The sequence below is a fragment of the Stegostoma tigrinum genome, chromosome 1 (genome assembly GCF_030684315.1).
Source record: "Stegostoma tigrinum isolate sSteTig4 chromosome 1, sSteTig4.hap1, whole genome shotgun sequence".
NCBI classification, from domain to species: domain Eukaryota; kingdom Metazoa; phylum Chordata; class Chondrichthyes; order Orectolobiformes; family Stegostomatidae; genus Stegostoma; species Stegostoma tigrinum.
In genome coordinates this window covers 40,927,785-40,941,023 of record NC_081354.1, presented here as the reverse complement: position 1 = coordinate 40,941,023, position 13,239 = coordinate 40,927,785, and the positions used below count along the sequence as shown (strand labels likewise).

General features: G+C 43.7%; 1 protein-coding gene across 2 annotated transcripts in view; it reads left to right on the top strand.

Annotated features, from left to right (window-relative positions):
* Positions 1 to 13,239, top strand: part of LOC125454629 (tryptophan 2,3-dioxygenase-like) — an 85,648-nt gene that overhangs the window by 44,282 nt on the left and 28,127 nt on the right. For both annotated transcript variants that reach the window (XM_048536889.1, XM_048536031.1), the window contains exon 6: positions 2,755 to 2,941. In XM_048536889.1, the coding sequence (XP_048392846.1) occupies positions 2,755 to 2,941 (187 nt within the window). The remainder of the gene's footprint in view (positions 1 to 2,754; positions 2,942 to 13,239) is intronic.

Below are 13,239 nucleotides of genomic sequence, written 5' to 3'. Positions count from 1 at the left end.
TTTGGGTCGCCTGCAAATTTAGCCTCACTAGCCTTACTTCCTGTCTCCATATCATTGTACACAGCTGCTGTTCCAGCACTAATTGATTGCTGTAGAACGTCATTGGTCATGGATCGTCAACCTGATAAAGAACGCCTTATTTTCACTTGCTGTTTCCTACCCTTTAGCCAATGCTCTATCCATGCCAACATACCATCTCCAACACTGTGGTCTCTTATCTCCTGACTTAAAACTTGTGGAAAATAACTTGTCAAATGCCTTTTAGAATTCTAAATTCAACACATCTACATTCAACAAGGTCCCCCCACTTGATCAACTCTGGCTGACACTTCCTCAAAAAACTCTCATATGTTAGTTTGGCACAATTTCCCTTTCATGAAGCTGCACTGACTCTGCTTGATTTAGATTATGATTTTCCTTAATAATTGATTCTTTTTTTTTCAGCAATAGTGTTCGTCTAGTTGACCTACTGTTTCCCACTTTTTGCTTATTTTCCTTTCTGACTAGTGGTATCATATTAACAGTTCCCAATCCTCCAGTACTTCACAGAATCCAAGGATTTTTGGAAAATTACAACCATGCATCCACTATCTGTAGCTGCTTCTTTTAGGATGCCAGGAAGCAAGCCATCAGAGCCGTGGACATTTCTGCCTTTAGTGCTATTTGTTCTCCAGCTTTGGTGATGGCACTTAATTCCTCCCTAAGATTCTTCAGTATTAATGGGATGTTTGAGGTATTTTTCACTGTAAAAACTGATGCAAAATACCTGTTTATCTCCTCTGAAGTAGAATCATTGAATTCCTACAGTGTGGAATGAGGCCATTCAGCCCAAGAAGTCCACACGGCCCCTCCGAAGAGAATACCATCTAGATTCTTCCCCTGTAACCCGGCATTTCATATGTCTAATCCACCTAATTTATATATCCCAGTCATTTCCTTGTTTTCCATAATTGTCTTCCCATACATACTTTAGATGCTGGAAGCAGGGAATTTTTTTTCTTGGGGGAGAAGCTACTTTTCAGGTTTGGGGTCTCCTTTTTCATTCTCACTAATCGATTTGATTGATGCTAATGTCATGTAGTCACTTCTATAGTTGTGCTAGTGTATGGGGCTTTGAATTCGCACAGAAGCATGAATAGAAGAATTCAGCAAAATCTTCAATAATAATAGCCAATTCATTCAACTACAAGGAAAGTATTAATTTATTTGACAATGCAGTGTTTAAATTAATTCAAGATAGCAGCTCATAAATTAGCAACTGTTAATTTTCAGAATATCTGAAACACGCATCAACACACAAAAAGCCATCACATTAAAATCTCAGACTGATCTGTCACAGTGAATGTGTTTTCATCGCACATGCACAAAACCTGAAAGACTTTAATCAGGCAATTTCTAGCCTTTTCACTGCACCTTAGATTTGAAACTGAAATTTAATTCAATAACTGTCGCATTGTTTCTTACAGTTGCATTCATTGCATTTCTTCCGAGACGGTAGCTCCTCGTAATATAGATCTGTGGCATGGAAAAACCTCGTTCAGTATCAGCGTCAACAACAAGTACTTTACAATACCTAACAAGAACAGAAATTGCTGGAAAAGCTCGTCAGATCTGGCAGCGTCTGCAAAAAGCTTTCTTTTACTCCAACCATCTCTTGCAGCCACCTTCATTCACCATGGTGCCTCCCTATCTCCTCCAGTCACCTTCCAGCCTCCTTAGTTCCTGAAGATCACATACAGCTTTCCTGACTCCCCTAACTCTCACCCATTCCCCATCCCCATGTGCATCCTCCCTGTTTCCTCTCAACCCTCTTGTAGCATCCATGACCCTTGTTCATGGACAATTAGACGTGGAGTGCTTTGACTTGGACCTAGAGCAGATTGCGCAAAGCATACTTGTTTGTGAGCACATCGAGGCACTGTTACCCAAACCCATATCCTGATGATTAGTACCATATACATCCCTTCTTTTGGGCTCTGTACGGGGTTAGCCATTTAAACCCTAAGGTGAGAAAAAAGTTCTTCAATCAGTCATTTTGAATGTTTAGAATTCTCTGTCCTCGAAGGCTGTGTCTGCTTGGTTCTTGAGTATATTCAATACTCGATGGTAGCTTCTTGAGTGTTTTGGGAGTCAAAAGGTTGAGAATTGGGACACGAAAGTAAAATTGATATCAAAACTCAGCCTTGAGCTTACTGAATTGAAGGAGGCTCGAGTAACTGTACGACCTACACTATTAATTATTTCTTCTGCTCTAAACTGCACTCCTTCTATGTTGATCATAAAAAGCAAGTTTTTTGTTTGTAGTTCTTTGTTCTCAGGATATGGTGAATGTCAGCAGGGAGACATTTATTGTCAGCCTTTAATCATTTGGAGAATGTGCCTTCTTAATAGGGATTGAGGAGATTGTTGGGTCATCTTTGATGTAATTATGCAAAAATGTTATCAATTTTTGATATGCATAAGGTATCCCATGATCCAGAGAGTAAACCCAGTTCTCATTGAATGGCTGTGAAATAAAAAGTCTAATTTTGTCAAACTTGACCGACTAATCTTATGTGTATAGCTGCTGACAAATTCCCTTTCTTCCAGAATGGAACTGACCAATGTGATAGTAAAACAAAGGCAATTACAATCTAACAGTTGGTTAATTTTATATGTAACATGAGAAGAAGAGCAATTTTTTGTGAATTTCCATCTACCATATTTGTAATGTTCCGTGTAATGCGTTATTTCGTTTACCATATATTTTTAAAGGAATTACTTAGTACCAGCGTCTGGATTTCAGAGCCTGCAGTTTCGTCTTCTGGAGAATAAGATTGGTGTTCCAGAGAGCCTGCGCGTTCCTTACAACAGAAAACACTACAAGGACAATTTCAAAGGGAAGGACAATGAATTACTACTTCAATCTGAGCTGGAACCAACACTACTACTATTAGTAGAGGTACTCAATAATCAGGTTCAGTTAATACTCAATTATCTTTATTTCTTCAAAAATATGACCAGTAAGACCTACATAATATCACTCAGCATTCAAGGTTGGAACTGCAGAGCCTTTTTGACACTCTGTATCAAGCATATACATCACTTTGTCTAGGTGCTATGCTAAGTCTTGGAGACAAAGCCAGACTTCTGAATCCTATAAATAGTAAATAACCTTATAGTAAGAGTTTTAGTTTAAAAAGTCTTCAATTTTGTCTTGATTCTTCATTTGCTGCAAGTGTGAGGTGTTTGTGAACTTGTACATGGATGTTGAGCAACTGTGAAGTATTGTGGAAGATAAAGGAGAGATGCTAAAAATCTGACATCATTCCAGGTTGAGAGTCATCAGAGCCAGATGGGATACATTCTAGAATGCTGAGAGATGTTAGGAAGAAAATCTCAGATCCATTGACAGAAATTTTCCAGACCCCTCTGAACACAGGATTAGTTCTGGGGAACTGGAGGTTTGCAAATGTGACATCATTGTTTCAGAAAGAGGCAAAGAATAACCCAGGAAATTTCAGACTTGTTAGCTTGATATGAATAGTAGAAAGCTGATGGAGGCCATATTGTGAGATAAGGTAAATCTACATTTTGGAAAAAGTAAATTACTACAAGATAGTCAAAGTGGCATTGTCGAGGACTGCTCATGTCTGACAAATTTGATTGAGTTTTTTGAGGCACTGGATGAGAGTAGTGCTGTGCATGTTGTATACTTGGACTTGCAGAAAGCGTTTAATATGGTATCACATGGCAAGTTGCTAAGAAAGTTAGAAATGTTTGGAATTAATGGAAATTTGGCAGCACGGATTAGAAGTTGGCTGAAAGATAGCAAACAGAGGGTAGGTATGGATGGGCATTTCTCAGATTGGTGATGAGTTAAAAATGGTGTTTCCCAGCGGTCAGAGATAATGGGAACTGCAGATGCAGGAGAATCCAAGATAACAAAGTGTGGGGCTGGATGAACACAGCAGGCCAAGCAGCATCTTAGGAGCACAAAAGCTGACGTTTCGGGCCAAGACCCTTCATCAGAAAGGGGGATGGGGAGAAGATTCTGAAATAAATAGGGAGAGAAGGGGAGGCGGACTGAAGATGTATAGAGGAGAAGATAGGTGCAGAGGAGAGTATGAATGGGGAGGTAGGGAGGGGATAGGTCAGTCCGGGGATGACGGACAGGTCAATGGGGCGGGATGAGGTTAGTAGGTAGGAAATGGAGGTGCGTCTTGAGGTGGGAGGAGGGGATAGGTGAGAGGAAGAACAGGTTAGGCAGGCGGGGATGAGCTGGGCTGGTTTTAGGATGCAGTGGGGGGAGGGGAGATTTTGAAGCTGGTGAAATCCACATTGATACCATTGGGCCGCAGGGTTCCCAAGCGGAACATGAGTTGCTGTTCCTGCAACCTTCTGGTGGCATCATTATGGCACTGCAGGAGACCCAGGATGGACATGTTGTCTAAGGAATGGGAGGAGGAGTTGAAAAGAGAATCCCCCTAGTCCTCACATACCACCATACCAACCTCCGGATACAACGCATCATCCTCCGACACTTCCGCCATCTACAAACCGACCCCACCACCAAAGACCTCTTTCCCACCCCACCCTTGTCTGTCTTCCGCAGAGAGAGACAACTCTCTCTGCGACTCCCTTGTCCGCTCCACACTCCCCTCCAACCCCACCACACTTGGCACTTACCCCTGCAACCGCAGGAAGTGCTACTCACGCCCCCACACCACCTCCCACACCCCTATCCCAGGCCCCGAGATGACATTCCACATCAAGCAGATGTTCACCTGCACATCTGCCAATGTAGTATACTGCATCTGCTGTACCCGTTGTGGCCTCCTCTACATTGGGGAAACCAAGCGGAGGCTTGGGGACCGCTTTGCAGAACACCTACATTCAGTTCTCAGTAAACAACTGCACCTCCCAGTCACGAACCACTGCAACTCCCCCCTCCCATTCCTCAGATGACATGTCCATCCTGGGCCTCCTGCAGTGCCACAATGATACCACCCATAGGTCGCAGGAACAGCAACTCATATTCTGCTTGGGAACCCTGCAGCCCAATGGTATCAATGAGGATTTCACAAGCTTCAAAATCTCCCCTCCCCCACTGCATCCCAAAACCAGCCCAGCTCGTCCCCCGCCTGCCTAACCTGTTCTTCCTCTCACCTATCCCCTCCTCCCACCTCAAGCCACACCTCCATTTCCTACCTACTAACCTCATCCTGTCCCGTTGACCTATCCGTCCTCCCCGGACTGTCCTATCCCCTCCCTACCTCCCCATTCATACTCTCCCCTGCACCTACCTTCTCCTCTATCCATATTCAGTCCGCCTCCCCCTCTCTCCCTATTTATTTCAGAATCGTCTCCCCATCCCCCTTTTCTGATGAAGGGTCATGGCCCAAAACGTCAGCTTTTGTGCTCCTAAGATGCTGCTTGGCCTGCTGTATTCATCCAGCCCCACACTTTGTTATCTTGGATTCCCCAGTGGTCAGTTTTGGAACTCCTGCTTTTCCTGACTTATATAAATGATTTGGAGATGGGTGTTGAGGGAAAAATCCCTAAATTTGAAGATGATACAAGTGGGCATACACCTGACAGAGAAATGAGACATCAGGCATTTTGGTAGGAAAAACCCAGAGATAATACAGACTTAATGGTACAAATTTGAGCGTAATGCAGGAGCAGAGGAAACCTCGTGGTTCACGTTCTCTGAAAGTGGCAAGATAAATTGAAACAGTTGTGCAGAGGGCTTAAAGGTTTATAAGTAGAGCCATCGAGCATAAAACCAGCAAGTGATACTACACCTGCACAAATCATTGGCCAGACCACATTTGGAATGTTGTATTCAGTTTCTGAGCACCTTATTTAAGGAAGGATATTAAAACTCTGGAAAGAGTGCAAAGATTTACCAGAATGAAACAATGAATGAGGAAATTCAGATACGAGTAGAGATTAGATAAGTCAGGCTTACTCTCCTTTGAATGGAGAAAATTTAGATGTGACCTTATTGAGGGCTATAAAGAAGGCCTACAGTGTTTTAGCTTTTATTTATAGAGGGATCGAGTTCCGGAACCAAGAGGTTATGGTGAAGCTGTACAAAACTCTGGTTCGGCCGCACTTGGAGTATTGTGTACAGTTCTGGCCACCACATTATAAGAAGGATGTGGAAGCTTTGGAAAGGGTGCAGAGGAGATTTACTAGGATGTTGCCTGGTATGGAGGGAAGGTCTTACGAGGAAAGGCTGAGGGGCTTGAGGATCTTTTCATTAGAGAGAAGAAGGTTGAGAGGTGACTTAATTGAAACATATAAAATAATCAGAGGGTTAGATAGGGTGGATAGGGAGAGCCTTTTTCCTAGGATGGTGACGGGGAGCTCAAGGGGGCATAGCTTTAAATTGAGGGGTGAAAGATATAGGACAGATGTCAGAGGTAGTTTCTTTACCCAGAGAGTAGTAAGGGAATGGAACGCTTTGCCTGCAACGGTAGTAGATTTGCCAACTTTAGGTACATTTAAGTCGTCATTGGATAAGCATATGGACGTACATGAAATAGCGTAGGTTAGATAGGCTTGAGATCGGTACGACTGGTTGGCACAACATTGAGGGCCGAAGGGCCTGTACTGTGCTGTAATGTTCTATTTCTATTTTTATTTCTAAAATTATGAACAATTTTAACTGGGTAATGGCAGATATTCTGTTTCTACTAGTCGATATGTCAGTAACTAGGGGACAAAATTTCAAGGCTATCAGCAAGAAAGCTAGGAGTGAGATGAGGAAAAACTTCTTTATTCAGAGAGTTTGTTAGAATTTGGAATGCACTGCTAGAGAGAATGGTGGAAGTGGATGCCAAGGAGGTTTTAAAAGAGAGGTGGATTTATGTTTGAAAGTGGTGAATTTTAAAGACCATGGAAATAGGGTTGGAGAATGGGACAAGCTGGGTAGCTCATTCAGGTGCCAAGACAGATATGCTGGATTTAATGGCCTCCTTTTTCACCATAAAATGTTTTGGCTCTATTTGGGGTACTGTGTGCAGTTTTGGTCTCCTTACTTGAGAAGAGATATGCTAGCAGTGGACAGGGTGCAGAGGAGATTCACTCGGTTGATTCCCGAGTTGAGAGGGTTGGATTATGAGGATAGACTGAGTAGACTGGGATTATACTCATTGGAATTCAGGAGAATGAGGGGAGATCTTATAGAAACATATAAGATTATGAAGGGAATAGATAAGATGGAGGCAGGGAGGTTGTTTCCACTAGCAGGTGAAACTAGGACTAGAGGGCTTTGCCTCAAAATAAAGGCAAGCAGATGTAGGACTGAGGTCAGGAAGAATTTCTTCACCCAAAGGGTGGTGAATCTGTGGAATTCCCTATCCAGTGAAGCGGTAGAAGCTACCTCGCTGAATGTTTTCAAGGCAAGGCTAGATAAATTTTGAATAGTAGAGGAATTAAGGGTTATGGTGAGTGGGTGCGTAAGTGGAGCTGAATCTCAAAAAGATCAGCCATGATCTTATTAAATGGTGGGGCAGGTTCAAGGGGGTAGATGGCCTACTCCTGCTCCTAGTTCTTACGTTCCTATCAACCCAAGTCTAAGTGTTGCCCAGGTGTCTCTGCATTTGGACAGGGGCTGCTTTAGTATTTGAGGAGTTGCAAACGGTGAATATTGTGCAATTATTAGCAAGCATCCTGTCCTCTGACAAATGGAGGGAATGCAGAGGAGATTACCTTGAGAGTAGCAATGACTGGATACTAAATTGCAAGATATATAAGTAAATTGCTCTTTCACTGAGAGGGAACATTTGGAGCTTTGTGTGGTGAGAAGGAAAGAGATGAAAAAGCAGGCATTTCCTGAGTTTATACAGAAAGGAGTGTTGGTAAGGGAGGTGATGTTAAGTGTGACTGCACTTAAGACTGGACTAAGGTGTTGCGATTGGTACAGTCCCTTCAGAATGCTGAAAGCAGAAGGTAGAGGAAGATAATGACATATACTGGAGCTGGTGCAAATGTGGAGAATTATCTGTTTAGTTCGGTGGCTGGTGGGGAGGTAGTGGGCATAAGGGGAATCCTGTCATTATTTAGGCAGGGAGGCAAAGTGGTGAAAGCAGAGGTGTGTGAAACATATTTGACACAATGGAGGGGCTTGTCAATTTTGGCAGGTGAAAATCCTCAGTTGAAGAAAATGGATTACATATCGTAAGATCTGATGTGAAAGGTTGCATTATCACAACAGGAGTGTCTGACATGGAAAATGTGGGAGGATGGAATGGAGTCCTTACGGGAAATAAGGTATGCAATTGTTGTCAAGGTAGTTGTAGGACTGAGGTTGTGGACTTGCTCGCTGAGCTGGCTTGTTCTCGTTCACACGTTTCGTCACCAAGTTGGGTGACATCATTAGTCGAGCCTCCGGTGAAGCGATGTTATTCTACCCTGTTTGAAATTTATACTGATTGGTCCTTTTATGCTGAGTAGTGTCATTTGTGGTTTTGATCTGGATGGATTTGTATATGGGGTCCTTTTGTATATTAATGTTTTGGTCTGGTGACCCTTCCTCAGAATGGAGGAAGTGTACCAATAATAAGGAAAGTTCGTAGTGCTGTTTTGCTGCCAGTTGATCATGTATTCTCATGGCTAGTTTCCTTCCTGTCTAAGATAACAAAGTGTGGAGCTGGATGAACACAGCAGGCCAAGCAGCATCTCAGGAGCACAAAAGCTGGCGTTTCGGGCCTAGACCCTTCATCAGAGAGGGGTATAGGGAGAGGGAACTGGAATAAATAGGGAGAGACGGGGAGGCAGACCGAAGATGGAGAGAAAAGAAGATAGGTGGAGAGGAGAGTATAGGTGAGGAGGTAGGGAGGGGATAGGTCAGTCCAGGGAAGACGGACAGGTCAAGGAGGCAGGATGAGGTTAGTAGGTAGGAAATGGAGGTGCAGCTTGAGGTGGGAGGAAGGGATGGGTGAGAGGAAGAACAGGTTAGGGAAGCAGAGACAGGCTGGGCTGGTTTTGGGATTCACTGGGGAGAGGGGATGAGCTGGGCTGGTTTTGTGATGCAGTGGGGGGAGGGGAACAACTGGGCTGGTTCCTTCCTGTCTAGCCATCAGAATACATGAACATCAACTAGCAGCAAATGGCATGATGAACTCTCCTTATTATTGGCACACTGAGACAATGAAGGCCATCAGCTTAACTGGGATATGGTAACCATAGTAGCCCAAGCCAAACAGAGACATACATGGGAATTCCTGGAGGCATGGTTCTCCAGCCATGATTCAATCAACAAACACTTAGAATTGGACCCCATATACAAACCCATGCAGATCAAAACCAGAAATGATACTACTCACCATAATAGACGAGACAGTATAAATTCCAAGTGAAGTAGAATAACATCGCTTCATCGGAGGCTCCACTGATGACAACACCTGGCACAGTGATGAAATGTCTGAATGAGAATGAGCCAGCTTGGCGAGCAAATCAACAACTTCACCCATAACCCAACCTACAGATCTTTGCCAAAACTTTAGTTATAGGAGTCTGTAAATTCATAGTGAACATGGCTTGATCCAGAAAATGAGACATGGAAATGCAGGAGTAAAAAGTCTGAGATGGACCAGTTAAAAGTAAGAGAAGAGTGGAAATTGGAAACAAAGTCAATGAAGTATTGAAGTACATGTTAAGACCAGCATTTGGCATTGATGCTGTTGTCAAAGTAATGGAAGACGTCATGAGGGAAGGAGCCTGAGTAGGACTGGAATAATTAATGTTCCAAAAAAAGGTCATCTCACCCTAAAATGTTAATTCTGTTTTGCTCCACAGAAGCTACCTTATCAGTATTATTTGTATTTAACATTATATCAGAAGCCTTCATCTGATGTTCTGATGATGGTCACAGATTGAAACTTGAACTGTTTTTCAGTTCACAGTTGCTGCTAGACTTGGTGAGCGTTTTCACCATTTGCTGTTTTTAGTTTTTTTTCAGCACCTGCAATAGTTTCTTTTTGTCTCACCACAACTCAGAATTTGGGCGGCATGGTGGCTCAGTGGTTAGCGCTGCAGCTTCACAGTGCCAGGGACCCGGGTTCGATTTCAGCCTCGGGTAACTGTCTGTGTGAAGTTTGCACATTCTCCCCATGTCTGCGTGGGTTTCCTCCGGGTGCTCCGGTTTTCTCCCACAGTCCAAAGATGTGTGGGCTAGGTGGATTGGCCATGCTAAATTGCCCAAAACGTTCATGGGTGTGTGGGTTATAGGGAGTTGGATCTGGGTGGGATGCTGCAACGGGCGGTGTGAACTTGTTGGGCCGAAAGGCCTGTTTCCATACGTAGGGAATCTAATCTTAAAAAAAATTGGTTGACTTCATACTTAAGGTATCTGCAGGATTTCAAAATCTACATTCCACTTCTTTCTCCCATTCACAAATAACATATTTGCTAAGGCCACTCGTCAGATACTCTTTGACACCGATGACACCAGTCAGATACATAAAGTCAGACACATAACCTTAACTTTCCTTCAAGACTGTGTTTCCAGGGAGAACTGAATGCAATAAGATGCCATCAGATGATCTGCCAACATTCACTAAATGGAACAAATTCCATTCCCCAATGTGCAGACTGCTAAGTCTTGGCTAAGTCCTCCTTGTCGTCAGCTCTCATTACAACACAGAATTTAAAAGATGAACTTGAAATTTCTGTAGCAAGCAATAGAAAACAACATAAAGCAGCTCCATATGTTCAAATGGAAAAGTAAGTCTTTAAAGACATGTTGTTATGCGGAAGGAGGTTTTTGGTCAGGGGAGGGCACATTTTATGATGGTTTTCTGGCAGGAGTTTTTTCCTTGTGGAGTACAGACATTCTAATTGTTCGCCTTACATTTTGCAGACCCCTCAAAACTCCTTACTGCTGCATAAAATTAACCTCCCTGGTAAGGCTTCTGTGCCACCCTGTGTGAGGACATAACATACAGTTTCAATGTTAAGGGTGTGAGGACTCAGGCATTCTTTTAATTAAACTGCGGGATTGCTCTGTCTTTCATCATAGATTATATACTCAAAGACATGAAACATCAGAGGATATATCTACTATCCATGTAGCCTTGCTCCCTCAGATAATTAACAGAAGGAAAGAGATAGTGGAGGTAAGATCTTCAGAAAATCCAGCAAGACCAGCAACCTAAAGTAGCTGCCTTCCAACTGTGAGGAAGAAGCAGCAAGATAAGATCCACAAAGAGGTATAGAGGAGTGATGAGAGCCAGGGTTTATAGATTTCACTGCTGTTATGTGCAAATACTGGAGCAGCAATGCCAGAGAAAATAAAGGATGGCCTCATCCATCATCACAAAGCTGAGAAGCTGAACAAGAGCTTGCTTTCACAAGCACTAGCTATCAAAACCATCCCAGTGATCACAGGGTCACAGCTGCCCTTAACTTTTATGCTAGAACCTCATAAAAGGGAGTTACTGATTCCTCTGTCATCTCCCAATCTTCCACTCTGATGTATGTTTAGAATGTCATTGATGCCATTTTCACAAGAGCCTACCTCCTTATTATCTTCATCCTTGAAAAGAATCAAAGTATTATGGCATTATAATTCTCCACTATCATTGGCTTCCTATAGTGCAAGATTTATCAACTTTACCTATGTTGGTTTGAGACCAGGGTTAATAGGAACTGCAGATTCACACTTTGTTATCCTGGTTTGAGACCAGCCCATTTGAAGAACAAGACAGGATTCTGCACATTTAATATTGAAATAATTTGTGATCATCAAAGCCACATTTTGGAAATCATTGGCAGATATCCTAGTATATGTCTTGACTTATACCTTCTAGAGCATTCACAGATGCTTACATCTTTCCAAGGTTACAGCCCACACAGTAGTCGCTGCTGGGTCACCAGGCTACCCCTCATAACTTGGCTTATAATACCTGTATAAAATGAATGCAGAATTAGTCTACAGTGTTACTTATAGCTCCTCCAGGGCCAGAGTGGAACAGATAATAGGCTTACTGAGGAGAAGTTTCCAATGACTGGACTGCTCTGATTTCAGTATAGCGTAGACAAGGCGTCCTGTATCAGTGACTGCACTATCTGTGCCCTACAAAATTTTCATAAACAAGATTTGAATGTCCCTGATGCAGCAAAAATGGCTGTGCAAGATTAAGGTAAAGGATAAGGTGAAGATGATCAGAATTTTGACCAGGGGCCTTCTACAAGAAGAAGACAGAATAATCTTTCAGAGAGTCTGGCAGTGCAGAGACAAACAGGCCCAAAGGGCCTGTTCCTATGCTGTAATTTTCTTTGTTCTTTGTTTACCAGCCATTTCCTAGTTATGAAATGTGAGGCTGGATGAACACAGCAGGCCCAGCAGCATCTCAGGAGCACAAAAGCTGACGTTTCGGGCCTCCACCCTTCATCAGAGAGCGGGATGGGGTGAGGATTCTGGAATAAATAGGGAGAGAGGGGGAGGCGGACCGAAGATGGAGAGAAAAGAAGATAGGTGGAGAGGAGAATATAGGTGGGGAGGTAGGGAGGGGATAGGTCAGTCCAGGGAAGACAGACAGGTCAAGGAGGTGGGATGAGGTTAGTAGGTAGGAGATGGAGATGCGGCTTGGGGTGGGAGGAAGGGATGGGTGAGAGGAAGAACAGGTTAGGGAAGCAGAGACAGGTTGGACTGGTTTTGGGATGCAGTGGGTGGAGGGGACGAGTTGGGCTAGTTGTGTGGTGCAGTGGGGGGAGGGGACGAACTGGGCTGGTTTTGGGATGCAGTGGGGGAAGGGAAGATTTTGAAGCTGGTGAAGTACACATTGATACCATTGGGCTGCAGGGTTCCCAAGTGGAATACGAGTTGCTGTTCCTGCAACCTTCGGGTGGCATCATTGTGGCACTGCAGGAGACCCGTGATGGACATGTCATCTAAAGAATGTGAGGGGGAGTGGAAATGGTTTGCGACTGGGAGGTGCAGTTGTTTATTGCGAACCAAGCGGAGGTGCTCTGCAAAGCGGTCTTTTGCAGAGCACCTCCGCTCGGTTCGCAATAAACAACTGCACCTCCCAGTCGCAAACCATTTCCACTCCCCCTCACATTCTTTAGATGACATGTCCATCACGGGCCTCCTGCAGTGCCACAATGATGCCACCCGAAGGTTGCAGGAACAGCAACTCGTATTCCACTTGGGAACCCTGCAGCCCAATGGTATCAATGTGGACTTCACCAGCTTCAAAATCTTCCCTTCCCCCACTGCATCCCAAAACCAGCCCAGTTCGTCCC